Here is a 27181-nt window from a genome sequence, read left to right as displayed (position 1 = left end):
TCCCTCTTTGACTCTAGCATTTTCCCCCTGTCCTGAGATCCCCACCTTAGTTTTAATGATCTCCCTGTAAAACATACTGAAGATAGAGGTAGTGCAATTTATAGTTTTTGAGGAAACTTTATTGATCTCATCATACACACTTGCATTCAGTGATGTAAGCATCTCAGGCTTATTCAAAGGTGTTTAAAAAGGTTTTATATGGCCTGGATCTTTTCCACATTGTAGCACTCACCATCTCTAGCTCAAATCCTTTCCCTCTTCCAGAACAAGCAGTGTGGCATGTTATCAGGAGAACTAATTCAGAAATCTTATAATCTATTGGGGGTCCAGTTGTATCACTAACATCACTAATTGTATCACTAACATTGCAGCTGCAGCAAGTTAGCACTCAGAACCCCCATCCCCAAGACCAGAGTTCCCCCAATATCTGGGTGCAGATGTACTACTCAGAGCTATGCACACCGTCCCCAAAACCTGCATCAATTCATCAATAGTAAGATAGACATTCATATTATATTGCATATATTAGAATTACAGGAGGGTAAAGAATATTAATGTACAAAAGACCATGGAATTATAATAATTATTTGCATTATTTGTATTATTTGAATTATTTGTATTGTGTCACAGACTGTTCTAAACACTTTACATGTGCCTCATTTTAGCTTATCCAAGATGACTTTTGGAAATGTTATCTCTATCTCATTTTACCAACAAGGAAAGTGAAGTAAGAAAGAGCTTTATTTGTGTTATTTGTCTAGGTGGCCCAGCTAATATGATGAAATAATTAGATGTGAACTCAAGTAGTTTGACTTTATTCTTTTTAAAAAAATGTGTTTGTTTGTTTATTTATTTAATCTCTACATCCAGTATGGGGCTTGAACTCACGACCCTGAGATCAACAGTAGCATGCTCTTCTGACTGAACCAGCCCGGTGCCCCTTTTCTTTTTTAACTAATATACCCTACTGCCTCTTTTTATAAAAAAAAGTCTCCAAAAATGCAGGTGAAATGGGTGGAAGTAGGTTTGGGGTAATCAGTATTAACCTGTCTCTTAATCTGGTCTCTTAGTCCATTAAAGTACTTTCTTCTAATTCCTCTCAATACTATCAGCACATTCAAAAAATATGACCTCTCTGTGTCTATGTTCAGGTCTATATATATAGCTCTCCATCCTTTATTTGTAAAAATGATGCACATGACCTGGCTGGGGATAGAGCTCTTTTGTATAATATTAGAAAGCCTTTTCCAGGTGAATAGGCAGTTATTTAAGTGCTAGTTCTAGTTTATATCCTCCATCTTACCTAAGGAAGCAATCAGATCCCTTGCTTATTATGGTTCAGGTACCTGGGATCTTCCATATTTCTTTGTATATTAGGTTTGTAACCATTTTTAAAAAATAAGATTTCGCAATTACTCCAATTACGAAATTGATCCAAGACATTGTAATTCAATTATAAGATCATAATATGGTGCTACGGTTAGTTATCTCCAGTCTGAGTTGTGAACCCTTAGTAGAATTTAATTTTGTTATACAAACAAACTTATCAATATGCTAATGAATGAATTTCAAAATTCTCTTCTCTATAACTAGTACTAAACAGTGGTGCTTATAACATTTTATTTTCACTACCATAAAATCAGTCATAATACCATTTTTTTAAAAAAATCAACCACAACCAAAAAGATTTGTGAGAAAATAGTGGCATTTTATTTATCTGTTCTTTGTCTTTTCAATTTTATCTTCCCCTAGAGCTATTTTAGCAGACAAAGTTGTACTTCTGTAGGCCTGCAGTGTATAAATTACTCATTCTTTAGCCTTTGGTAATCAGAACCATGAGGTTTTATGACATTTAAATTTATCACATAAAAGGCTTCTGGAGATCTATGATGTTTGTGTAACCCTCACCTAAACTTGAAAATGATTTTATATAGTGCTATGAAACTTCACAGATATTAGCACTACATTTTGTTCCTAATGAGGTCAATATATTAAAAGGCAATTCACTTATACCATTTTTGCAAAAAAAATTCCTGCTGATAAACATTAGTACTGACTATCCACAAAGGGCCATAAGGACCATGGAGCCAGCTCTGACTAATTTTGGAGATTTCTGAAAACTTGTCAAAAAACATCATCCTTTTTAAAAAATATTTTGAACTATCTTCCTCTATAAATTTTATTTTGTAATCAGTTGTTGTATATTGACCAGCTGTTTATTTTTTATTGCTACTTTTTGTCAAGCAGCTAAAATGTTTTAAGCCCTACTAAACTTTACTAAACAGAATCACCTTTGACTATTCATGTTTCACCCTGAAAGCTTAGTAGGAAAATCAGTATGGTACTTTACCTCATCCTCTGTAGTCATCCTTGGCTTTCCTCTTTAATCTCCTCCTTCACGCTTGGGAAAAATGGTCTGTGAATATGGCCCACTGGCCAAATCTGGCCCCCAGCCTGTTTTTTGTACAATGTTAGCCTATGAGCTAACATTGATTTTTATATTTTTTAAATGGTTGGGGGAAAAAAATCAAAAGAAGATTAATATATGTAACTTGTGAACATTATGTGAAATTCATATAAGTAGCAGTAAAAAATAAACAGTTGTTCAATACATAACCTATGAAATTCAAATTTTATCGTCCATAAATAAATTTTCATTGGAATACAGACATTCTTATTTGTTACATTTTGTCTATGACTGCTTTCTTATAACAGTGACAGAGTTTAGTATTTGAGTGATAGATATATTACCTGCAAACCCTGAAATATTCACTATCTGACTCATTACAATAGAAGTTTAATTTTACTGAACCCTGCTCTAGACAAAATTCCTAATCTTTGTAAGGCAAAATTTTAGTCCTCTCTGGACAGATATCTTTTCTTTTTGCACTCCAGACATATCTTTTTCAATACCCTCTGGTTCACCGTGGGTTCAGAGGTCTCTAAAGCACTAGGATATGGTAAGAATGTATGAAAATATCTATTAATATTATGTTTATCTCTTTTTTCTGATTTATTTTTTTGTAAATATTTTACTTGGAGATGCATAGTCAAAAGGTTGCTTTTATTAATGGATACATGATCAAAAAATTTTGGAGACCACTACCCTATATGTCATAATCTGTTTTCTATAAAGTATAAGTGTCCTGCAGAATATTAATTGGTAATACATGAAAAAAAGTTTTAGAATTCAACAGGTTTATGAGAAACGGGGTTATAGACAGGTAGGTCTAGTACTGGATACCTCAAGGCCTTTAACATGCTTAGGTGCATTGTGAGTCACCAAGAGAAGCTGTCTCCTCCATGGTTTCCCAAAATGGTCTGGTCAGAGAACTCCCCACTCATCCCCAAATAGCTCAGCAAATACTGTTGGAAAATGTTCTCTTATTTCATAGGATGTTGAAGAATGTTAACTTTCATTGTATATGTGGAATCACAGATGATAATTATAGACTATTATATAAATATAAGCTGTCATTTGAGATGCTTTTATCAATCTTGACACCCAGACAAGCATTTAAGTGACTAAATTAATTGCCACTTAAGGTATTTATTGTTGTGTTATTGTTAATTAATTGATTAATTTTGAATACACTTAAAGTCAGAGTGTGATTACAACCCCAAAGGAAAACTGACCACAGCATTATTTCTTCTCACCCTCTAATGATCTCCAAGGCTACTTTAGTAAGTTAGTGGTAGAGTCTGAAATCAATATTTTAAGCAAAATGATCAGAAGATTTTGATTGTAACATCTCTACCAGGATCCAGTTTATTTTTAGGGTAACCCATAAGAATGTTTATTTTATGGTTATATCCAGCATTTCCATCTGCCCACCTCTTTTTTGTTTTGATTTTGATTATACCGTTTTCAGAATTAATAGCTATCATGATTAAAGTAATTCATTAAGTAGTTTAAATGTTAAAATTCTACATTTCATACTGTCTTCCGAAGAATGAATAGATAAGAATGCATATTATCTCAGAAGACTAGGTTTGAAGGAACTGACAATTCTATTTACAGGAGAGGAAAAAGTTTTTCTCAACCTTCTTAGGGTCCCTGGCTGGGTCTGAAAATTAAACTGACAAAGACAGATTCACAGGAGAAAAGCATACACATTTTATTGAATTTTTACATGTACATGGGAATCTTCACAAGAGACTGAAGACCTGAACTGACCAGAGCAGGAACCTGTTATACCTTTTAGACAAAGAAACAATACATTTGTGAAGAAGTGACAAGACAGAGGGGATGGGTTAGGGGTAGCAAGTGGTAAAGAAGTAACTAGGAAGATAAGGATGAGTTTATTTATTTTATTTTATTTTATTTTTTTAAGATTTTATTTATTTATTTGACATAGAGAGACACAGCGAGAGAGGGAACACAAGCAGGGGGAGTGGGAGGGGGAAAAGCAGGCTTCCCGCAGAGCGGGGAGCCCGATGCGGGGCTCGATGCGGGGGGCTCGATGCGGGGGACTCGATGCGGGGCTCGATGTGGGGCTCGATGCGGGGCTCGATCTCAGGACCCTGGGATCATGACCTGAGCCGAAGGCAGACGCTTAACCACTGAGCCACCCAGGCGCCCCAAGGATGAGTTTAACAAGGTTTGTCTCTACAGATTTCTTGGCCCTAAACTTCCCGTCTCTAGTGATAAGAATGTCTTCCCTCTTTCTGCTACAAGGAGAGTATTTTTCGCAGGTGAATTTTAAGACCTTTGTCAAAGATGAAGGGCCAGGGTGTGAGCTCATAGTAACTTTCCTGCTTCTGCCGCTTTTTAAAATTCCTTCAGTTTAAGATCTTTAATATGCCAAGATGCCATATTTTGGGATAGCATATCCTGAATCCCACCCAATGCATAGACTTTGCCATTTAATTTTCTTTTCTACAATAAAGCCTAAAAAGTGGTCCTGATAATTAAAATAGAGTCCTATTTATGAATAACACATTCTGAAGTCCAGAATTCTGAGTTTCTTTGTTTGCTTGGTTATTTGTTTTTGTTTTTTGATTCTAATTTGTAAAATCTTTCCCTATGAAGCCATACTGATCACCTTTTAAATGTAACATGATTATCCCTATGAAACTAAAAATAGATAAGTAAAAATTGGAAAAAACTTTAGAGGACACAGGAAGTTTTTCAAATGTCCTTCAATTTACTTGTTTGCATTTCCTCAAAAGAGACTGGTGCAAAGCAGTTTGGGAGTTTACAATAGCTTTGAAAGCATTTATTGTTCCAAGGCTAATTTTAACCTGTGATAAAGATTGCTTTTTTTATTCAGTTGAATGTGATATCCAGTAATTGTTTGTCAAGGCTAAGTGCTGTAGGACATAATACATTCTTTAAATGGTGTTTTGTAATTATAATACAAGCATCTTTATAGCCTAATATATGAAAGAATGCTATTGGGTAAGGGTGTTAGAATTATGAGAAAGCAGTCTTTAAACTTTATTATTTCAATTATTAAATCTCATGGCTGCTTAACTTATATTTAGGAGAGTTTGACTTTGTGTATTTGCTCAAATGAATGAGTTTTTTTTTTTTTAAAGATTTTATTTATTTATTTAACAGAGAGATAGCGAGAGCAGGAACACAAGCAGGGGGAGTGGGAGAGGGAGAAGCAGGCTTCCCGCGGAGCAGGGAGCCCGATGCGGGACTCCATCCCAGGACCCTGGGATCATGACCTGAGCCGAAGGCAGACGCTTAACGACTGAGCCACCCAGGCGCCCTGAATGAGTTTTTTTATTAACTGAATGGTTTTGCAGATCTTGGCAGAAATAAACTTCTTCTTCTTTTTTTTTTTTTTTTTCTCCCTCATACTGCGTTTTCCCATTTTGGTCAGTAGGATATTGTTGGGGAGGATGACCTAAAACAGGCAAAGACAGCCAGATGTGTGTGTTACCTGAAGTGATTTTAATGAGTTTGAGATTATCCCTAAATCATAAATTTGTGTCCTAGGCCAAAAAAGGTTTCGGATAGTAATGCTTCCCATCTGAAATGTTTCGATTTGTATGTTTTATAGATAAATGACTTTTTTGTTATCCTAATGAGTATCAGCTAAAAGTGGTGTAAGGGGTCATGTCATACACAATCTCATCATTTTGTTAGAGAAATGACCGGAAGTAGTACTCTTCCTAAGGCATCATTCAGGGCCATATATAAACATGGGTGGAAATGCTGAGGCAGCACATACCAGTCTTAGAGTCTTAGCTGGCTGCCTCTAGACTAATGCCATCTTCAGGTCTGCATCCTACCTTTTTTTATTTTCAGTATGAAACATAGCATGTATACAAAAGAATGTGTATAATTTAGATATACATTTTAAGAAATAATAAAATGAATACCTTTTTTCACATTTCACACAGAAAGAGAAACCTAAGATATTCCTGTACCTTTGATGCTATGTACCCCTACTCAAATATAGCCCTTCCTCTTCCCTCCAGAGGTCATGATGATGTGGTTTTGGAATATAGGTAAGGTTAGGTGGGGTGTGGTCCGGAGCCTACGACCAAGAAAGAATTCTTGAGATGTCTTTGGTGCAAAATGGTGGCTTTATTAAAGCACGAGGACAGGACCCCAGGGCAAAAAGAGCTGCTGCACCGGGGTTTGTGAGGGATGACTGATTATATACTGTGGGGTTGGGGAGGTAAGGAAAAAGGGAGGTTTTCAAAACAACTTTCATATGCTAAAGAGGATTGACCTACAAGATACCAGAGGCCTTGCCATTGTCAAATTAAGGTTGTTTTCCCTTCTAGCAAGGTATTAACATTAAGATAGTTGGGAGATTGCTGGAAGAATGTCACACAAGTCCCACCCAGGAGTGAGGGGTGGAGGGAAAGTTGCAGGGTGTCAGCTTACGCTTTGTTTTCGGCTAGCCTTCTGCTCCTTCATCAGTGACTTAGATTTTGTCATCATCATTTTCTTGCTCTTGTATATGTTTTACCACATATGTATCTAAATAGTATGCTGTTTAGTTTTGCCTGTTTTTATATTTCATTTAATGTAATCATACAGCTTACATTTTTATGCAACTTGATTTATTCTTATTGTTCAGTGTTTTGTTTTTCACATCCATTCTAGTTGAATTAACATTAGCTCATTCATTTTCTCTGCTGTCTACTATTTGCTCATCTTTCCTTTTGTTAAAAAATGTAATTATTTTATCCTCATTCTTGAGTTATGATTTTGAAGTTATGCAATTCTCAATTAACATTCCTTCCTTTTTTTTTCATTTTTTAAATTAATTATTATTATTATATTTTTAACATTCCTTCTTTAGAGAAAATATTTCACTCTCTTCTGATTTCCATTGGCACTGTCAGGAAACTCACTGTCAATCTGCTTTTCCTTTGTATGTAATCTTTTCTTTCTCTGGCTGCTAAAGTTTTCTGTTTGTTTTTGGTATTTTATTTGCTACAAGGTGTCAATTAAAAATTTTTTTTTCCCTTGAGTTTGTTGTTTTCCATGAATTTGAAGATTGGTGTCTCTCATTAATTCTACTGAATCTCTAACAATATCTATTGAACTATTGCCTCTTTCAAGACTCCCCATTATCTTGTTGGGAGCCCCAGTTAGATTTCTCCTTTCATTCTCACTCTATTTTCCATGCCTCTCAACCTCCATATCATGTTTTGCATCCCATTTAATCTTCCCACAGATATCAAGTGGACTAATTCCCTTCAGCTAGGTCCAATCTCTTGTTTACCACAAACTATTAAGGTTCTGTTTTCCCAATTTGTACTATATGTATTTTTAATTTCTAGAAATTCCTTTTGCTTATATTTTAAATTTTCATGTTGTTTTGAGTTTCTTATTCTTTGATTATACATTCAAGTCCCTCTTTTATTTTTCAAACATATTAAACATTCATATTCTATATCTTACAATGTCAGCATCTGTATTCTTTTGTGGATCTGATTTTGTAGCTTTTTCTTCCTACTGGCTCTCACTTAGGATATTTTTTTCTCATTTGTTTAGCAGAATTCTTCTGTTATGAGTCCACTTTCCATGGAAATTTATGAGAATTTCTTGATACCTGGGGTAAAAATCCCTCCAGAGACAGTTTGAGATTGTTTCTCCTAGGAGAAGACTGTGCTGACAGTCTTCAGCACACCAACACACTGGAATCACAGAAGTCCCAATGTAACCTAAAACATGAGAGGATTTTTAAAGAGTTCTTACAATTTTGATCTTGCAGGAGCCACCTTTAAACCAAATTTTCAATTTGAAGTTTTGCAGCCCACACAAGTTTGAAATTGTAAGGGAGATGTGTTTTCTTTTTCATCCATAATTAAGGCTAACATGGACACTTACCCCCACCATTGCCCTCCAGTTGTTTTCTAGTTCACAAATTAAGAGCATCACTTTTTGTTTGTCTTAAGTTACAGTTTGGCCCTGACTTTTTCTGCTCTCTCAGGTGTGTATAAGCCATTAGAAATCAGGCTCTAGGCCACGAGGGACCAGCAGAAACATTGAAAACAGCCACCACCCTACAGGTTAGTTTGTCCTTATGAATCTCTGCTTTGTTGTCATTTTTGATCCTGAAGAAATTTACTTATTTTGACACCAGTTCAGTTGTTCATCTTTTGTTTTCTCATATCCCTGTCCAGTATGTTTAAATGTACTATACGGTGAGAGTTTTTTCTCAACATCTTGTTATCCATACTGCAGAAATGGAAAACTCCTGTCTGATTCTTTTAGATGCTGCCTTCCTTAAATAATAGCCATTTCATTTACAGTGACTTCTAGAATAAAGCTAGAAGATTTATACAAGTTTATAAAAAGTAAAGTTTTTAAAAATATTTATCATTTTCAATGAAAATTCTGCTTTAATACTTGAAGATGATTAATAATTATTAAAACTGACTCATGCTTACACCTTCACAGCTGCTGTTCTGGGCCTTAAAAGATTTCTTCAAGGCATATCACATGATCATCTTATAAGCAGGCCAGCAGAAATTTCTAAGTTAATTACAGTTTGGCAGAGTGTATCCAAAACCTCTTATCTGAACAGTGAACCCAATAATTTAATCAGTCTGTCTGTTGATTAATCACGTTCTAATCCATCTGATATCAGCTCTGAAAAAGCTCTTCATCTGTTCCTTGTAAAACTTATCTCTGTGAATGCACAGCTGCTGTGAGCTATTGGTATTAATAACTTGAATAGGAGACAGAACACAATGGATTCTCAAAGCCGGCAGAAAAAAGTTTGAACTCTTTAAAACAGTCATTCAGGACTCTCTAATCTGACCCAACTCTACAGTCTTCCCATCCTCATTTCCTGTCGCTTTCTCAACTTCAGCCCATGTACTAGTTAAGGCCAGGTGCCTGAACTCTTCTATTTTGACTGTTCCTGCAGCTGATGAGCTGATGAATGAATAAATATGTATTTATCAAATCCCACATGCCAGATATGTACTATTTCACTTACAGTCCTACAACCTCTCTGTCATAGTGAAGCCAGTTTGACACATGAGAAAGTCAAAGAGCAAAACAAACTACTTTTTGGTGTCCTGTTTACAAAGTTACAAGCTCTTTGAAAAAGGGCAAGAGGAAAGACAAAAGGCTACACAAGTCTGTGATTGAATATTTTACTAGTATGACATAAATAAAATTCAAAAAATTAATCTCCATACTCAAGCAGTGTGAGATACCAAATCCTCTAGATGTTTGACACTAAGAGGTGGGGGACGTTTCATCCAAAGTGAGCACTAGCGAGTATGTGAGTGTCCTTCCTTGACATATAGGAGACATTCAGTATATGCAGTTTCTATTCATTGTTCCCCTCTTTAAGCCCAATCGGGTTGTAAATGGTTTTTCTGTTCATTCTAGAACACACCATGTTGTTTGTTTTTCCTTTTACTTCTACTCTCTTACCCTTCACACACAGGGTATCCATCATGTTAGTTCAGCCAGGCTGTCTGTGTGGACAGTCTTCAGCACACCAACACACTGGAATCACAGAATTCCCAACGTAACCTAAAACATGTGAGAATTTTTAGAGTTCTTACAATTTTGATCTTGCAAGGTTTGGGGCCACAGGAATAGGAAATGGGTTGCCATGGTTAATTCAAGACAGTGGAAAGTTCATTTCATTACATGATAATAATTTTGTCCATATTGCATCCACTTTCCTAGTTAATTATACTATATCAGTGTCCATATGATATTTTCTTCTAAGCTTTCTAAGATGAACTGTGCAAAGACTAGTCCCGGTATAGCAGATTCTTTAAGACTCCTTTAAAACTATTTGCTTAGCTCTCAATTACTCCATCTTTGTTTATAGGAGAATATATATGAATCCTAATTAATGCTACCCTGCTAAATATTGTTAATCAGACAAGGGGTGAATATCAAACCCAAGTTAAGCCCATTAGAGTCTCTGCCATCCGGGTAAAATTGGGCCTGAGAGATTACAAGATTTGAGCCTGACTATGCCTAGACCTTATAACCTGGAACCTGTCAGGGGCCTATGGTTCTATCATATGAACTTGGACTGTAACAGAGGAAGCCCTCTATAGAAAGAGGGAAGAATGAAGAGCTATGCAAATAGAAACAGAGAAAGAGAGAAACATTTTGAAATGCATTTCCTTCCTGTTATGGGGATTATTCCTTTTCCTTAAAGTAAATAACCACATTCCACTTAGAAAAAAAAAATTTTTTTTTTTTTAAGATTTTATTTATTTATTTGACAGAGAGAGAATGAGAGAGCACATGAAAGGGGGGAGGGTCAGAGGGAAAAGCAGACTCCCTGCCGAGGAGAGAGCCCGATGCAGGACTCGATCCAGGGACTCCAGGATCATGACCTGAGCCGAAGGCAGTCGCTTAACCAACTGAGCCACCCAGGCGCCCCGAAAAAAAAATTTTTTTAACTTGCTTAAATTGACTTGTTTTTCTTGCAACTAAAATCAGTGCTAATTGGTATCACCTGCATCAAATGTTAAGCGGTCACTAATATTATTCATATCACATAAATGCACCTGAATTCTAGTCTCATCTCTAAAGCTTACTAGAGCTGGGCAGCAGGGGACAAGTCCCTTTAATTTCTCTAAGCCCCAGTTTTAGTATTAGCAGCATGATGACAGAATCATGAAGATCACATAAAATGATGTATGTGAAAGGTCTGTGCTATAAAAATCTAAACTATGATTTTTTCTGCATTTCGATGCCACTATTTCTCTGATAATTTATCTGGTATTTCTAGATTACACTGTTACTCGTGTTTACTGTGTTTTCCATGTGGGTAGACAGATTTAAAGTTCCTGATGACAAAGGGGTAACTTTCATCACAATTTCAGGTTTTTGAGTGCTATCTTTATATAAGACCCTAAGATGGAAAAATTGATGTATTAAGAACCAATTCTCATCCTACCATTCCATCCCCCCGAAACAACCAAGTAGAGATTATTCTGACCATAACATTTATTTTGGGGAGTAGTCAAATATTAATATACTTAGTTCATGAGGAAAATAAAATGTTAGAGAGTTCTTTCATAATAGTGGAGTTGCACTGGAAACTGGGCCACTGTTGAATTTTATTTTACTTTTTGTTATTCCCAGGGTAGCCGTATGCCAGATTTATAATGATAGAACCATATTATGTAACAGGATATTTGTTGTTAGATTTATTTACAAAATGATTCTCCTCTACTCTGGAATAATGTATATAAATTCCAGTCATACAGGTATATTTTAGAAGACAGTTTGTCAGGGGCGCCTGGGTGGCTCTGATGGTTAAGGATCTGCCTTCGGCTCGGGTCATGATCCCAGGGTCCTGGGATCGAGCCCCACATCCGGATCCTGGCTCATCGGGGAGCCTGCTTCTTTCTCTGCCTCTCCCTCTGCTCGTGCTCTCTCTCTCTCTCTCTCTCTGTATCCCTGTGTCTCGAGTGAATAAATAAAATCTTTAAAAAAAAAAAAAAGACAGTTTGTCATGCAATACATTTAATTTTTGAAATTCTAGCTTATAAGACTACAGTAAACAACCAGTTTACAGCAGGATTTTGGAAATTAAAAAAAGGAACAACTTACCCCTAAGATTTAAGTGACAGGTTTTCAGGTAAACCAATACAACTTTCTCTGTAGCTCATAACAATATGCACTATGATACCATAAAGTTCATTAAACAGCTTTCTCATTTTACCAATGTGTTTCTACAGTTCAGCAGTAAAACTTCTTTAAAATTATATATCAAGAATACTTTTAGAATCATCCTTGCTCCACCATCCCCAATTCTTCCCCAGCATCCACTCTCCTTAATTATTTTTAATTATTCTCTTACTTATATTTGGTCACATAAATATGTTTCACTAAACAGCGCGTTGTGTTGTTTGTTTTAGGTATCATATTCTATATATTTTTCCACAGCTTGCTCTTTTCACTCAACAAATTTTAAGTTAATCTGTTGTGGTACGGTAGCCACGGCTCACTCTGAAAATTTTAGTTTTCATTTTCATTCCGCTTTTTTGGATCCCAGTTCTTTTCCTAGCCTCTTACCAAGACATCTCCGCAAAGTTTCTTCTTCTGTTCACTGAGGCCATTGTGACTATCTCGATCTGGTGGTAACCATGGAAACCTGATAGGTTTTTTTTTTCTAGGATAAGAGAGGTCAAGTAACTGAACTTAAACAAGCAAATATAATCAGCCTGTTTACCATTTAAATCTCTTTACTAATGCTGAAAAATCACTAGCATCACTTCAAATGTTAAGAGGTCACTAACGCTCAATTTTATAATGGTAGTTACAATATCACGTAAAGCAGAGATATTACCTAACATTTCCCTATCTATAAACATCAATTTTTAAAAATCTGTATATTGTTAATGCATTGAAGATTAGGACTATGGTAATTCATCTTCTTTGTTATAGAGGATGAATTCATTTGTTCTAAGTATTCTGAATATGTTTATTTTGTTATGTTAACTCCCTTAAGCAATGCTAATATAATTTAGCTATTAAATATTAAAGCAAAATATTATCTTATAAAATCATGCTCAAATTCTAGTATTCCCAGGTCAAAAGCTTTAGTAACTTATTGCCCAATTATTGAAGCTCTAACTCTATAATCATATAACCCAGGATAATTGGTTGTATCCATTTTCATTCATCTTCCACTTAATTTAACAATTCTAAGAAGTCTTAAGTCAGTGGAGAAGGTTTTTTTGACAAAGTAGAAAATATGAATGAATTTGGGAAAGCCTAGAATAAAATTTCTATTACTGATTCATCACTGGATGACAATCTTGGAATCTGGGCACTTTTGTTGAATTTGGAATATGCTGAATTTTTAAATTGCTAGGATGGCAACAATTGACTCACTGATAGTTGACAAGCTCTACACAGTAGGCATATGTAGTTTGGGCAGTTGTTCAGGATCTTTTTTCTTTGCTTGAGTTAAGGAGAGAGAAAACTGACCTGTTTAGAGAAACACTGCCTGTCATAAATCAACATAAAGGAATAAGCAACCCCTATTATAAAGTAGATGAAATTTCCCTTTGATTTGCCTTGTACTTCCTGTTTGATCTTTGTTAAGATCATTGAAAATTCTCCCGTGGTATATTTACAGTTTAATACCAGATAATGGAAGAGAAAAATAAAACAACTGTAACATTAAAATTAACCCGAAGTCACAGTACACAAAGGAAAAATCTCTAATGGCAAAATTTTAGGTTTTGAGTTACCTACCACTAAAGTGGGGCATTTTAAGAAAGAAGCATTTGCTTGACTGTCCTCCAATTAAATCTTGTCAATTTATTGGCCGTTTGGCCATTGTGAGTTGTTGACCTAATTGTTATGAGGAGGGTTATTGTGAAAAAGCCTATGGCTTAGAATTACTGGACCATTGAGATTTTCCTTACTCCATATGGGTGCAATTCTTCCATTCTGTGTCTTTTTTATTTTATGACATTCAAAAAAATCCTAAACATACTTTGAAGATGTGGGCCCTGCCTCCTAGAGGGTGGATACAAGAAGCAACTATAGTTGGTTAAGATCCTAATAAGTTCATCGGCTAAGAAATCCCAGAGATAGCCATGGACCAGGTTAGAATTCACATCCACCTGACCCAGAGAACCCTAGAGTCAGATTGTATTTGAATGAGGCCATTGTGTTTGGATCCTAGAGATTGGATAAACCCAGCAAGTAAGGACCAACAGTCAGGGAGATCTTAGAAGCTACAGGGTGATGAAGTTCAAGCATACTTCCTGTCATCGAGGCTCTGCAGTAGGCTGAGATGGCTGAGATGGCTGAGATGGGGAGAGGTGGAGTAATGGACAACCTATGTCAAGCACACTACTTCCAGGATCTAGCTGTAGTTGGTGGCGGGGGGCTGTATTCAGAGAAGGGGTCCCTGAGCTATCATGGAAAGCAAAGGAAGTCCCCCATTCTAGAGTAAGAGACTGGTAGGAAAGGATCTAAGCAAAGAACCAGTACCTGAAATTTGAATGTAAGCCCAAACCCACATGTTTGTTCAGCAACAGTATAAAGCCAGCAATAAATTCTGTATGGTTCCCATCCCTCAGGACAAGACCCATTCTAATGCCTACGATTTTGCTCTACGCTTCTTTAAAAAAACATTATTTGAACACCTACTAAAGGCCAGGCTAGAAGCTGGGCATGTAATAGCAAACAAGATAGTGTCTTCTCTTCCATACCTTACAGTCTAGTGAAAGGTTCAGACCAGAATATAGATAGTCACAATGCAGGATGTTAAGAATGCCAGTTGGGGAAGGTATATATTGTGATGGTGGCATGAGTCAGAGCAGCTTATTAAGACTTGATGATGTTGTTGGGCGCCTGGGTGGCTCAGTTGGTTAAGCGACTGCCTTCGGCTCAGGTCATGATCCTGGAGTCCCTGGATCGAGTCCTGCATCGGGCTCCCTGCTCGGCAGGGAGTCTGCTTCTCCCTCTGACCCTCCCCCCTCTCATGTGCTCTCTCTCATTCTCTCTCTCTCTCAAATAAATAAATAAAATCTTTAAAAAAAAAAAAAAGACTTGATGATGTTGGAGAGATCGAAAGATTTCTCAAAGGGGCTGAAGTGTAAGCTAAGACCTGAAGAATGGGCAGGTACAGGGATGCTGCTAACATGTTCCATTCAGTAAGCAGGAGGTGCCATTAAACTATAAAATGATCATTTAAAATAGGTGCCCCTTCATTTGTGGAACTGCTCAATGCCAAGGCACATGAGTTGATGAACTGAAAGAGGACTCTGTTAACTTCCTTGGCCAAGTGTTCCTATGCAGAGCACAACCTGTGGCCTAGAATGGATTTATCTAGGTGAAAGGCTTTTAGGGTAGGGGGTAGAGTAGAGGAAATGAGGACCTCAAAGCTTAAAGAGTGTGGCTCTTGAAAATTGGAGTATGGAAGAAAACCAGCTTTACTTGTTCGTAGAATTGTCTCCTCAGACCATGGCAGCATAAGAGTACCTACCTGGAGAAGCTGCACAGAAGCCACCTGCAGGGATGCAGAGCATGCACTGAAGCATTTGCCAAGACAGAAATTTGACCCACTAGGCTCAAGCTTCCTGCAGTGACTCTACTTGTCATTTTACCCATTATAAGATTGTGGAACATTGTTTGACTATAGCAAATCAAAGTAAGGCTGGTGGTGTTGCCCACAATTACAATAGAAGTGGAATGGCTTAATTAGTAAAACATTAACTAGCAGGATTCCTATAAGTTAAAATGTACGTATTTAAGGAGGCTTATTGTAACATTTATAGCATTTATTTTATCATATACTAATTCGAATGTAAAAGTGAATGTAAATTGCCAGAAATTAACATGCAATGTGAAGAAAAGTCCTTTCATCCTCTGCAACTGTAGCATTTGGCAGATTCAGGAATAAATAATCTTTTGTGGCAAGGGTATGCCTTATCAAACATATGCAGATCAGCACTAATTAATGCTAATTAAGGTTTCCTGTCTATCTAGTTGGAAAAACGTCCAAATGTTATGAAATCCAGTTAGTATGCCTATTACGCTAATTGTTTTATATGGGGTGGTTCTTAATTAAAATATGTAAATTGACCTTAATTGCTATATACTAATGGGGGTTCATGTTATCTCACTAAAAGTGACAAGATGGTGAGGAGGGGTACTTAAATGACTAATTCTGATAAATCCTTAACTAAATGACCTTTACTCAAAATTAATTTTAATTGGAAGTTGGCTAAAGAAACATTTTTCTTCTTTGTTTCTTTTTAGTTTTTAGTAACGTAAGAATGTTACTCTTCTTTGTTAATACAGCTTTAGAAGCAGTTGTGCATTGTTAATTACACTTAACAAGCAAGTTAATTTGACTGTTTACTGTTTATAGTTATCAGGAAGTTATTGATATCCTCATTTCAGTCTTGGGAGAAATGAGTTCTCATTGAATGTGAATTTATAGTTAGAATCCTATAGGTAAGTTGAGCGACCCAGTTAGTTTGTTAGAGTATGTGTTGAAGTTTGATGAGCAAGTAGTACTAATATGTACTCCTTGGATGATTTACATTGGAATTACCTTTTAAGAAAAATATTTTTTTTCTTTACAAAACATTAGCTTTTATTGGAGTTAAAAAGCTCATTGAAGGTGTTTGGATTAAATAGACTGAAATAATATTCTTACATTTTACTTATCAAGTTTTTATTTATTATTTAATTGCAAACAAATTAAAATATGTATGCCCAAACCAGTGTAAATTAATTTACATATTTTTATTTTTTTTTACTATGCTAACCTTGCAATTACAGGAAGTAATTTAAATAAAGCTAACAAATATTTTACTCTTTCATTTGGAAGTAGTTTATGTTCATGTGTAATTTAAAATATATTTTTAAAATCCTTCTGTAAAAATGTGAGAAAGGACTTGGTAAAATATTGTCATATGGAAATGAGCATAGAATAAAGATTGTAGTTTTTCTTTGTCAGAAGGAGACCCAATATCTTTACTCTTTTATCAGGACATTGTGACAAATGTTTCGCCTAGAATCATCCGAGGGACTACCTCTGGCCCCATGTATGGCCCTGGACAAAGCTCCTTCCTGAATATTGAGCTCATCAGTGAAAAAACGGCTGCATATTGGTGTCAAAGTGTCACTGAACTAAAAGCTGACTTTCCAGACAATGTAAGTGTGATTTAACGTCTAAAACAAAAGAATTGGCATAAGTTGGTGAATGTTTATTTAAACATCCAATTCATAGACTTATAAATATTAATGTGTATAATATATTTTATTAAAGAATCTGCCAGTTGCTTTGCTGATGCATAGATAAAAAAGAAAGAATAGCTCAAGAACTCATAAAAATCTGCACAATGTGAGGCTTTGTTATAAATGGGTGCCATGCAGATGGAAGAAGTATCTACATAAGCAGGAGGAAGAGAAATAAAATACTCATTTTATTGAGTTGATTTTCACTGGATGTGGCTAGTATTTATGAAGGTGATGACCTTAGGAAGAAATTGCAGACTATAAATCATTTTAAATATAAACCTGAGGCAGAAGCAGAATCTCTTCATATATCGAGTATTTATATTTTTTCATTGGGAAATAATTTACCAAATAATTTTAATACGTTTATACTGAATGAGTCACTGTTTTTTATAAAACCCTTTCTTTAAAAGTACTGTGAACAAAGATTACATATATTTCATTTCTTTATGTTGCCGGTAGTTTTTTAACCTATGGATGGTATTTTCTCTTCAATATATGGTTAGAGTTGTCCTTGATGTCATTCATTCATTTTTTTTCTCCTTCCCTCACCTCAGTGCACATACGCGTGTACATACACACGCACGCACACACACACACACATTCCCCCTGCCCCCTTACTTTCTCTCTCAGAGCTGGTGATGAATGGAGATTGAGGTTTGAGCCATGTGTGTCTTTATTTGTAGAAAAGATTCAAAGACAAATTGGAATGATTTAAGTATTCCAATGATAAATATTTTAAAATCTAATGAAATTTGTGGATGTTTTCCCACAAACCAATACATTAGAAAATCTTACAGAGGGACTTTTGTTATCATACTATTGTCTAACCCATCAAGCTTTGTTTTTGTTTTTTATGTTTTAGAAAATCCTAATTGTTTCAAAGTTTTCTTACACTGAAGCAAAATTTAGGCACATAGAATATAATTAATCTTTCTCAAATCAAACCTTCAGATATGAAGGGTACTATTAAGACCCATATGAAACCTATAGCATCTGTTCATTAGGAATCTTTCACTTTCTGAAAATGATGTTGCAAATCATCTCTGTGTTCACATTATACAATCAACTCTAATAACAATTATGTTGAGCTATTTGTTTTTGAAAGGATCCAAATCTTGTGTGAAGCTTTTCTCAGAATGACAAGGACAAAAAGTGGGTCAACCCTAAGAAGAATTTTATACATATACATATATATATATACTTAAGATTTTATTTATTTGTCAGAGAGAGCGAGAGCACAAGCAGGGGGGAGTGGCAGGCAAAGAGAGAAGCAGGCTCCCTACTGAGCAAGGAATCTGATGCGGGACTTGATCCCAGGACCCTGGAATCATGACCTGAGCCGAAGGCAGATGCTAAACCGACTGAGCCACCCAGGCATCCCTATTAATATATTTCTAAACATGATCTACAGGTTTAAGTATTATACTAGGTACTGAACACGCAATAACATAATAACCATAAACTTGAGCTCTTATAAGATTAAGAACTGTTATAAATGCCTTATATATTTTAACACTCAGTCTTTAAACAATCTTATAAGGTAAGTACTATTACTTTCCCCATTTCACAGAGAGAAAACCGAGAGGAAACACAGAAGTTAAGTAGCATGCCCAGGGTTACACAGCTATTACAGTGGTTCCTCCCTCATCCACAACTACAGTTTCCGTGGTTTTAGTTACCGGCAGTCAACCACGGTCTGAAAGCAGATGATCCTCCTTCTGATGTATTGTTGGAAAGTCAGCCATTGCTTAAAGCTATGTCACAGGGCTTATGTTATTCCCCTCACTTTATCTCATCACATAGGCACTTTATCATCTTACATCATCACGAGAAGAGTAAAGACAGTACAATATGGTATTTTGAGAGAGAGAGAGAAAGATCACATTCACACAGCTTTTACTACAGTATGTTGTTATAATTGTTCTATTTTATTATTAGTTATTGTTGTTAATCACTTATTGTGCCTAATTTATAAACTAAACCTTTATCGTAGGTATGTATGTATAGGAAAAAGCATAGTATTGAGAGGATTCAGTGCTACCCTTAGTTTCAGGTATCCACTGGGGGTCTTGGAACATATTCCCCATGGATTGGGGGGGTTATTATATACAGTGAATCCAGAATTTGAACTTGAAACTTGCTTTTAGCATCTGTGCTCCTAATGATAGTGTTCTCTAATGTACTTACTGCAGTATCATTTCAGGCCCTTAAAATTTCAATATTACTTTTTAATGCAACATAAGAATAGTATGAAATATAATTTCCCCAAATATTGCTTCTATAGTATTTAGATACACCAATGTATCTGAAAAAACATCATTTTTCCTGGAACAGAACTCCCACCAATGGCTTGTCTTAAGTTCTGTCTACCCTCTTCTGGGCAGGAGTGAGATGTTAAATAATGGCCTCCAAGAAATGACTGTAAGTAGACAAGAAAGCTGAGATGAAACCTTCGCTTTGTGATTCCACAGTCAAGTAGAAAGAGGCACATTTCAATGTTCTTTTCAATTTCCCTGGAAACAATTTTCTTCTCCTATAATGCTTTTTCTTCTGAGAAAACAATGCTTGCATTTCTTGATTCTAATTCTTTCACCATTTAGATTATACTCATTATTCTTTTTCTGTATTCTTAGAACTAATTTCTAACATTTTTATTCCCCATATCAAAGATAACATTTTAAATACAATTAAAATGGCATTCCCATTTGAACCCATAGAAATAATGTGTTGCACCTAGATATTGCCATGCTGAGAGTAGAATATCCCCCACTGTTTTGGAATTACTCTGATGCCAAACCCAATGAGCTGAATGAAAGAAGGTGACCCTTCATTTTCCAAGTTTAATTATCACTCTCACTGGAGTTTTCCCACATCATTCTCGAGTGTGTGGCTGCCACCTTTAATGACAGGGATCAGATAATTCAACCCACTGTGGCAGCTTCTAAGCAAGGGCTAACTTTTCTGAAAAAGAAATTATCCTGGGGGTTGTGGGGAAAGGGATGTAGGTCAGCTGATATCAGCAGCTAGTATCTCTCTTTCCATAGAGAATAGGCACCAGTTGGCCATGAACTGGAGAAGACAGCTGGAAGAACATCTTGAATATAAAGGCATTGAGACCCCTGACATATATTGTAAGGGCTTGTTTCTTAACTATCACAGAGTTACACCAAAGCCTACACTTATACTAGACTTCTGCCCAGCTTTCAAGGTTTCCTTTTATTTATCTGTGAATTAAATTTGGCACACTGATCATTGTAGTGACAATTATTACTAACTAAGAGGCTTTTTTTTGTTCCTAAGCTGAGATTTTGCAATGCTTATTATGAAATGTACTGTATAATTAGGGCTTACAGAAATCAATTTTAAGTGAATCCTTTCATTCTCACTGCAAAAGCCTTAGAAACCGTATATTTTAGGCTTCGAAAAAAATTTTTTTACCAAAAAAATACATGCTGCATTTTGTGTGAATACACTGAATTAGCAAACAAAGACTGACATTTTCTATCATTTGTGGCAGCTAAAGTAAGAGTTAGGCAAAAGATAGGGATTCAGCATTGAATTAACTGGTGAAGATAGAAAAGGGAGTGATGGCTTTGTTAGAGAAATTAATAAAGGAAGAACAATTGATATGTAAATATACTTCTATTACAATACACCTCATTCTACTGAAACCCTTTCTCAGTTCATTACTGAGAAATCAGCATTGCGCACATTAAGTTCAAAACGATTCCAAAGAAGTTGTTCTTCATCAGCATTCCTGAAAGTGTTTTCCTGACCAATAGCCGCTAAATACAGAGTTCTTAACCCTACGTGTGTGCCATGGACTCCTTATATACCCATGTGAAGCCTAAAAGCCTTTCTTCAGAATGTTTTTGAATGTGTAAAACCCAATTCAATAGTTTGCAAAGGATTCCCATTGTATTAAAATAGAATGCTCAACTCATTTTAAAGAATATGATATAGTAACTCATGTTCCTCTTTAATAAGTCACTAAAAACACAGGTTCATGGCAGATCGAATAACTTGCAATTTTGACATATAATGGTGACTATCAGTGACACAGTGAGATGTCTGTGACAACTCTATGTTGATTTTCTGTGGTTTCCATTGGTGCAAAGTTACAGGTATTGATAGTGCTACTGTGGTTTGTTGTATTCATGAGGAAACACTAAATTTCAGCAGAGGTTAGTGAAAATAAAGGTCTAATTTTTTCCCATCCAAGTTCATGAATTTCCTGCATTCTGTCAAGAATTCTGTGGATCTCAGAATAAGAACCTATGTCCAGTGGTTCTCAGTTCTGGGTGCATCTAGAATCATTTGGGGAGCTTCATAAAAGGTTTTTATGGTTAGACCCTGTCCTAGTTCAGTCATTTCAGAAATTCTGGCATGGATACAATGAGTATACATCGGTGTGTGTGTGTGTGTGTGTGTGTGTTGTGTGTATTTTTTTTATAAACTTCATCAATTAATTCTACTGCATATAAAACCAGCATCATTCATAACCCTTGACGTACATCATTAAATATTTATAAAAGTCCTGTATCAGAACTTGAGAGCCTTTTATAGGTGCTAGGAACTGTGGGCTTCATGTATCTGTGAAGCAGAGTTTTTCCTCAGTTTAGAGATGAGGAAACTGACTTTTTGAAATATTGCATTGCACAAGGCACTGTGTCACACAGCTAGTAAGTGAAGTCACTGGAACTGAAAATCTTCCCATTACTTCGCTCTAAAGAACCTGAGGAATTAAGAGTAATATGTTATTTCAGTCCTCCCTTACCCACCCACTCAGAGGGTCAATTATATTGAGCTCTCTTAACCACAGACTCTCAAATAGAAAACAAAATCTTTTTATTGGACAAAGAAAGAAGTCTGTCATCAACCAACCATTATTTTGTCATTAGTCCCAGCACAGGACATTTTTATAGCTCAATACTTACTGCTTTGCAGGAATGTAGCTGACTTTAGAAAACAATGTCAGTGACTCAATGTGGACCTTGGTTTGAACTGTTACCGGGTCCCATCTTAAGTTCTGTATTTGAAAATAGGGAGTCAAGACATTCAGTTGGATCTATGTATCCTCTAAGCAAGGAGGAATGCTCACTGCTTATTCAGTGGATGTTCATCACCCTATAACTCTTTCAGTCTTCTTATGGGCACTATGAAGGCTGACTCAGCAGAAGCAGGCTTTCTTTTCTTTGGATTATTTATAATTAAGTCTCACTCATTAGGAATAAGGGGATTTTGTTACCTCCTCCTCAATCTATTTAGAAAGATAAAATTTAGTAACAGATAAAACTATAATATATATGTTGCCAGGCCAACAATGACCAGTACAGGGTTGTTATTTTTACTTTCATTTTTTATTAAACCATTGCTTTCTTATCACAGAGCTTATAAAGCATAAACATCACCTTGGCCCTTTCCCCCTCATGTCCTGAAGAGGATATTTACCAACAGAAATGTAAGCATCCCTGCACTGGAGGGGTTCCTCCTTTGCTCCCTCTGGAATTTTTTAACCTTGTCAAGTCTCTGTTTCTGTCAATTTCTACACATTCCCATGTTGATTTATTTATTTTTTTAAATATTTATCTGACAGAGATATAGCGAGAGAGGGACCACAAGCAGGGGGAGTGGGAAAGGGAGAAGCAGGCTTCCTGCGGAGCAGGGAGCCGGATGTGGGGCTTGATCCCAGGACCCTGGGATCATGACCTAATCCAAAGACAGACGCTTAACGACTGAGCCACCCAGGTGCCCCCCCATGTTGATTTATTTTAAATAAATTAAGAAACTGCTAGAGCAGGTATTGAAGGGAAGGCTAGTATATCCCCAGGAAACTCCTTCCTTCTTTCCACCATGAATTCTAGAGGACATAGATACTTCCCAACCTCCCTTCATTGCTGAAATCCCCCGGACAGTTATCTGATGACATTACTTTATTGATTTTTTAAAAAATATCTAGTCTACAAAAAATAAAATAAAATGAATCATAATAGTAATGGAAATTTAAAAAGTTAGGATGGATGGAGGTAAAACAGTCCATATCCAATTATCCTAACAAATACCTGTTTTCATTTTCCTAGACTTGATAGAGTCTAAGAACTAAAGGCATGAGGTTTTAGGTCAAAATGGGTTTGAATTTCAGCATGTCCTCTGACTTGCTATTTATTGGCACTCTCAACCTCAACTTCCTCATCTGTGCAATGACAATAACTATTCTCAGAGGTTGTACAGATTAAATGAGATATTATATGTAACATGTTTGGTACATTGCAGTTATTCACCATTATAAATTATATTGCATAGGATACCTTTATGCATTTAGCTTTTATTCCTACTTAAAATAATAATTAGTTTCCATAAAATATTCTGAGAGAGGGATTTGGTAAGTCAAAGGTAACAGCATGTTTAGAGCTCTTGAAGTATATTGCCAGTTGATTTTCAAAGCATTTTTGAACAATTCACATAAAAGTCAGTATTTTAGAAATAATTACCAACTAAAAAATTAAAAGCTAACTCACTAAATATACTTTTTAGTGATTCTTCTGAACTTGAGTTTATTATATGTCATATAGAATGTAAAGTCTGATTCTTCGTTCAATGTTGTATTCATTATACTTCTGTGCTTTAATATCATTCATTCTTTTGACTTAGTTTCCAATTAAAACAAGACTTAAATAATGAGTTATTTTCTTAGTATCAGCATAGAAACAAAGAAAATTTAAAATATGTTTGATTTCACAAAGCAAGAATAGCCAAAATGAATCAGAATACATAATGTAGCTCATAGTTCTGTGATTAGTTTCTGGCTCCATGTAGCCAATTTTTTTTTTTGCGATAAGATATTCCTAGTTTCTTAAAAGAAAACATTAGCTGCAGTTTAGATGGAGTAATGGGGACTGGATTTACCATCCCAACTGAAACAGCAACATAAAAAAAAAAACTTATAAAATATATGAAAAAACAGTTTTTAAGACCTGGAACATCAGTCAATAACGATAGTAGTCACTGAGAGATGGAAAACTTAGTAAATGAGCTCTACCATTGCTCAAGAAGGTTTCCAGGCCACATTGCAGGGAGCGGAACCCAGGGATCTGAGTGGAGGAGACAGAAGTGAAAGTCCAGAGAGACCAAGATAGCTAGAATTCACAAGACAGAGCACCAGAAAGCAGAGAGCTACATAACAGAGCGTATTCCAGAGACTGGCAGAAGGTCTCTCTTGAGTATTCATCAGGGTACAGATCAGCTCATGCATGTGAGTGAATTATGAGGGACTGCAGAAAGAACTTTCTGAATGGATTAGAGGGACTAGTACTCAGTTCTTAAATGGATCTGGGAATAATGACTCTTCCTGCTAGCCAGACTGGAAAGCCCTATGTTTCACAATTAGCCATAGGGTGAGCACTGCTTTAGTCATGCCCAACAAACCTTAAAAGCAAGAAAGGATCAAAATATCTCCAAGTGACTTAACTGCAACTCAGAACAAAATTCAAGAATATAGGAATACAAAAATATCTAGGACCAAATAAGATAAACTTCACAGTGTCTGGCATTCAATTAAAAATTACCTATCAAAGAGGGAGACAAACCATGAGAGACTTTTTTTTTTTTTTAAGATTTTATTTATTTATTTGACAGAGAGAGACAGTGAGAGAGGGAACACAAGCGGGGGGAGCTGGAGAGGGAAAGACTCTTAACTATGGGAAACAAGTTGAGGGTTGCTGGAGGGGAGGTGGGTTGGGGGATGGGGTAATTGAGTTCTGGGCATTAAAGAGGGCACATGATGTGATGAGCACTGGGTGTTATACACAACTGATGAATTGTTGAACACTACCTCTGAAACTAATGATAAACTATGTGTTGGTTAATTGAATTTCAATTTAAAAAATTATGTATCATGTAAGAAAGTAGGAAAATATAACCCAAAATAAGAGGAAAATCAATCAATTAAAACTGCCAGAACTGATGAGATGTTAAAATTGCAGGTAAATGCATTAAAGTGTCATTACAACTATATTCCATATGTTCAAAAACTAAGAGATGGAACATAGATAAAAACAAACAAACAAAACCCCACTAAACCAGACTTCCAGAATGAAAACTGCAATGAATAAGATGAAAAATACACTGGTAGTTATTAACAGCATATTAGGCATTGCAGAAAAAATGGTAAGTCAACTTAAAGATGTAGCAATAAAAACTATCTAAAGTAGAATGCATGTGGGGGTGGGGAGTGTTGGGGAGTGGGGAGTAAGTTAATGAGCTAGGGACAACTTCAAGTGGCCTAATATGTACTGAATTTTCAAAGTTTGAAGAAAAAAATGGCCCCAATTTTCCCAGTTTTTCATAAAACTACAAGCCTTCCCACCTGCCAAACAAACAAACAAACCAAGAAACTTGAGCCCCTGGCATAAGAAACATGAAGAAAATTACACCAAGGAATACATCATAATCAAATTAATCAAACCAATGATAAAGAGAAAATTCTAAAAGTAAAGACAAAAAGCCTGTTCCATACAGAAGAATAAATATAAAGTTTATTGTTTTGATTTGTTGTCAGATATTGTTGTCCCTACTACCATTACTAGTAGGGAAGCAAGCTAGAAGACAACAACTTTCAAGTGCTGAAACAAAAAACATGACCACTGTTAATCTAGATTTCAAAATTCAACAACATATCTCTCAAAAATACAGATGTGTATTTTTCAAACAGAAAAAGACAAAGAATTCATCACTGAGGGATTGGCACCACAGGAAATATTTTTTAAAATGTTTTAGGTAGAAAGTAAAATGATGCTAGGTCGAAATATGGATCTACACAAAGGAATGAAGAGTACCAGAATTTGTAACCATAAATAACTTTTATTTAATTCACTTTATAAGAGAATTGGTTGTTTAAACAAAAATATAAAACAGTCTGTGGTTTATAAAATATATACATTTTGTATTGTAATAGTACAAAATTTGTGAGGAAGAAATGGAAGTATACTACTGTAAGCTTCTAACACTTTATGTAAAGTTTTTTTAATCACTTGAAGGTAGACTGATAACTTAAAGATGTATGCTCTAAGCTCTATACAACCAATAAAATAATACTTGAGAATTATAGTTAAAAAGCAACAATAGAGGTATAAAATAGAATCATACAGAGTACCCAAACAAAAGAAGACAGAAAAGAAAGGCTATAAAAAAGAGACAATGCAAATAGAAACCCTGTAGTAAGATGATAGAGTTAAACCTAACCATATCAAAATCACATTAAATGTAAATGGTCTAAACATCCCCAATTAAAAGGCAGAGATTTTCAGATTGGATGAAAAAGCATGACTCAACTATATATACTGCTTACAAGAAAAACAATTTTAAATAAGAAGACAGAAATAGGAGAAAATTGAAGCAATGGAAAAAGATGTACCATGATAACTCTAATCAAATAAAATCTTGTAATATTAATAGCAAAGTAGATATCAAATCAAAGATTATTACCAGGGACAAAAAGGACCATTTTATAATGATGAAATGGTCTATCCATCCAGAAATGATAGCAATCCTAAGGTTTATGTACTTAGTAACAAAATTTTAAGATACATGAAGCAAAAACTGATAGAACAGGAAGGAGCAATAAAAAAACTCAGAACCACAGTTGATTCCCATACCTACCAGTAAATAATTAATAAAACAATGGAGTGAGGCTATTCAAAATTTGAAAAATGCTATCAACTTATCTAATTGACATCTATAGGACATGCCATCCAATGGCAACAGAATACACAGTCTTTTCAAATACATCCATACCATTTACTAAAATAGGCCATATTCTGTACAACAGAAGAAGTCTTAATAATTTTAAAGAATTCAGTTCATCCAAGGTATGTATTCTGACCACAACAGGCATGTATTTGGAAAATCCCCAAAATATTTAAAAAATAAATAATACATCTAAACAATCTTTGAATAAAGGAAAAAATCATAGGAGAAATTAAAATTATTTTGAATTGA

At 35.5% G+C, this 27181-nt stretch overlaps 1 protein-coding gene across 1 annotated transcript in view; it reads left to right on the top strand.

Annotated features, from left to right (window-relative positions):
- The window catches only part of DPYD (dihydropyrimidine dehydrogenase), a 741385-nt gene that overhangs the window by 397267 nt on the left and 316937 nt on the right, over window positions 1-27181 (top strand). Inside the window, exon 12 of the mRNA XM_081817099.1 lies at window positions 16934-17098. Coding sequence (XP_081673225.1) covers window positions 16934-17098 — 165 coding nt within the window. The remainder of the gene's footprint in view (window positions 1-16933; window positions 17099-27181) is intronic.

The sequence above is a fragment of the Leptonychotes weddellii genome, chromosome 4 (genome assembly GCF_054177405.1).
Source record: "Leptonychotes weddellii isolate Sample4059 chromosome 4, ASM5417740v2, whole genome shotgun sequence".
NCBI lineage: Eukaryota > Metazoa > Chordata > Mammalia > Carnivora > Phocidae > Leptonychotes > Leptonychotes weddellii.
The sequence above is the reverse complement of the archived record's forward strand: the minus strand, read 5'-3'. Positions and strand labels throughout refer to the sequence as shown.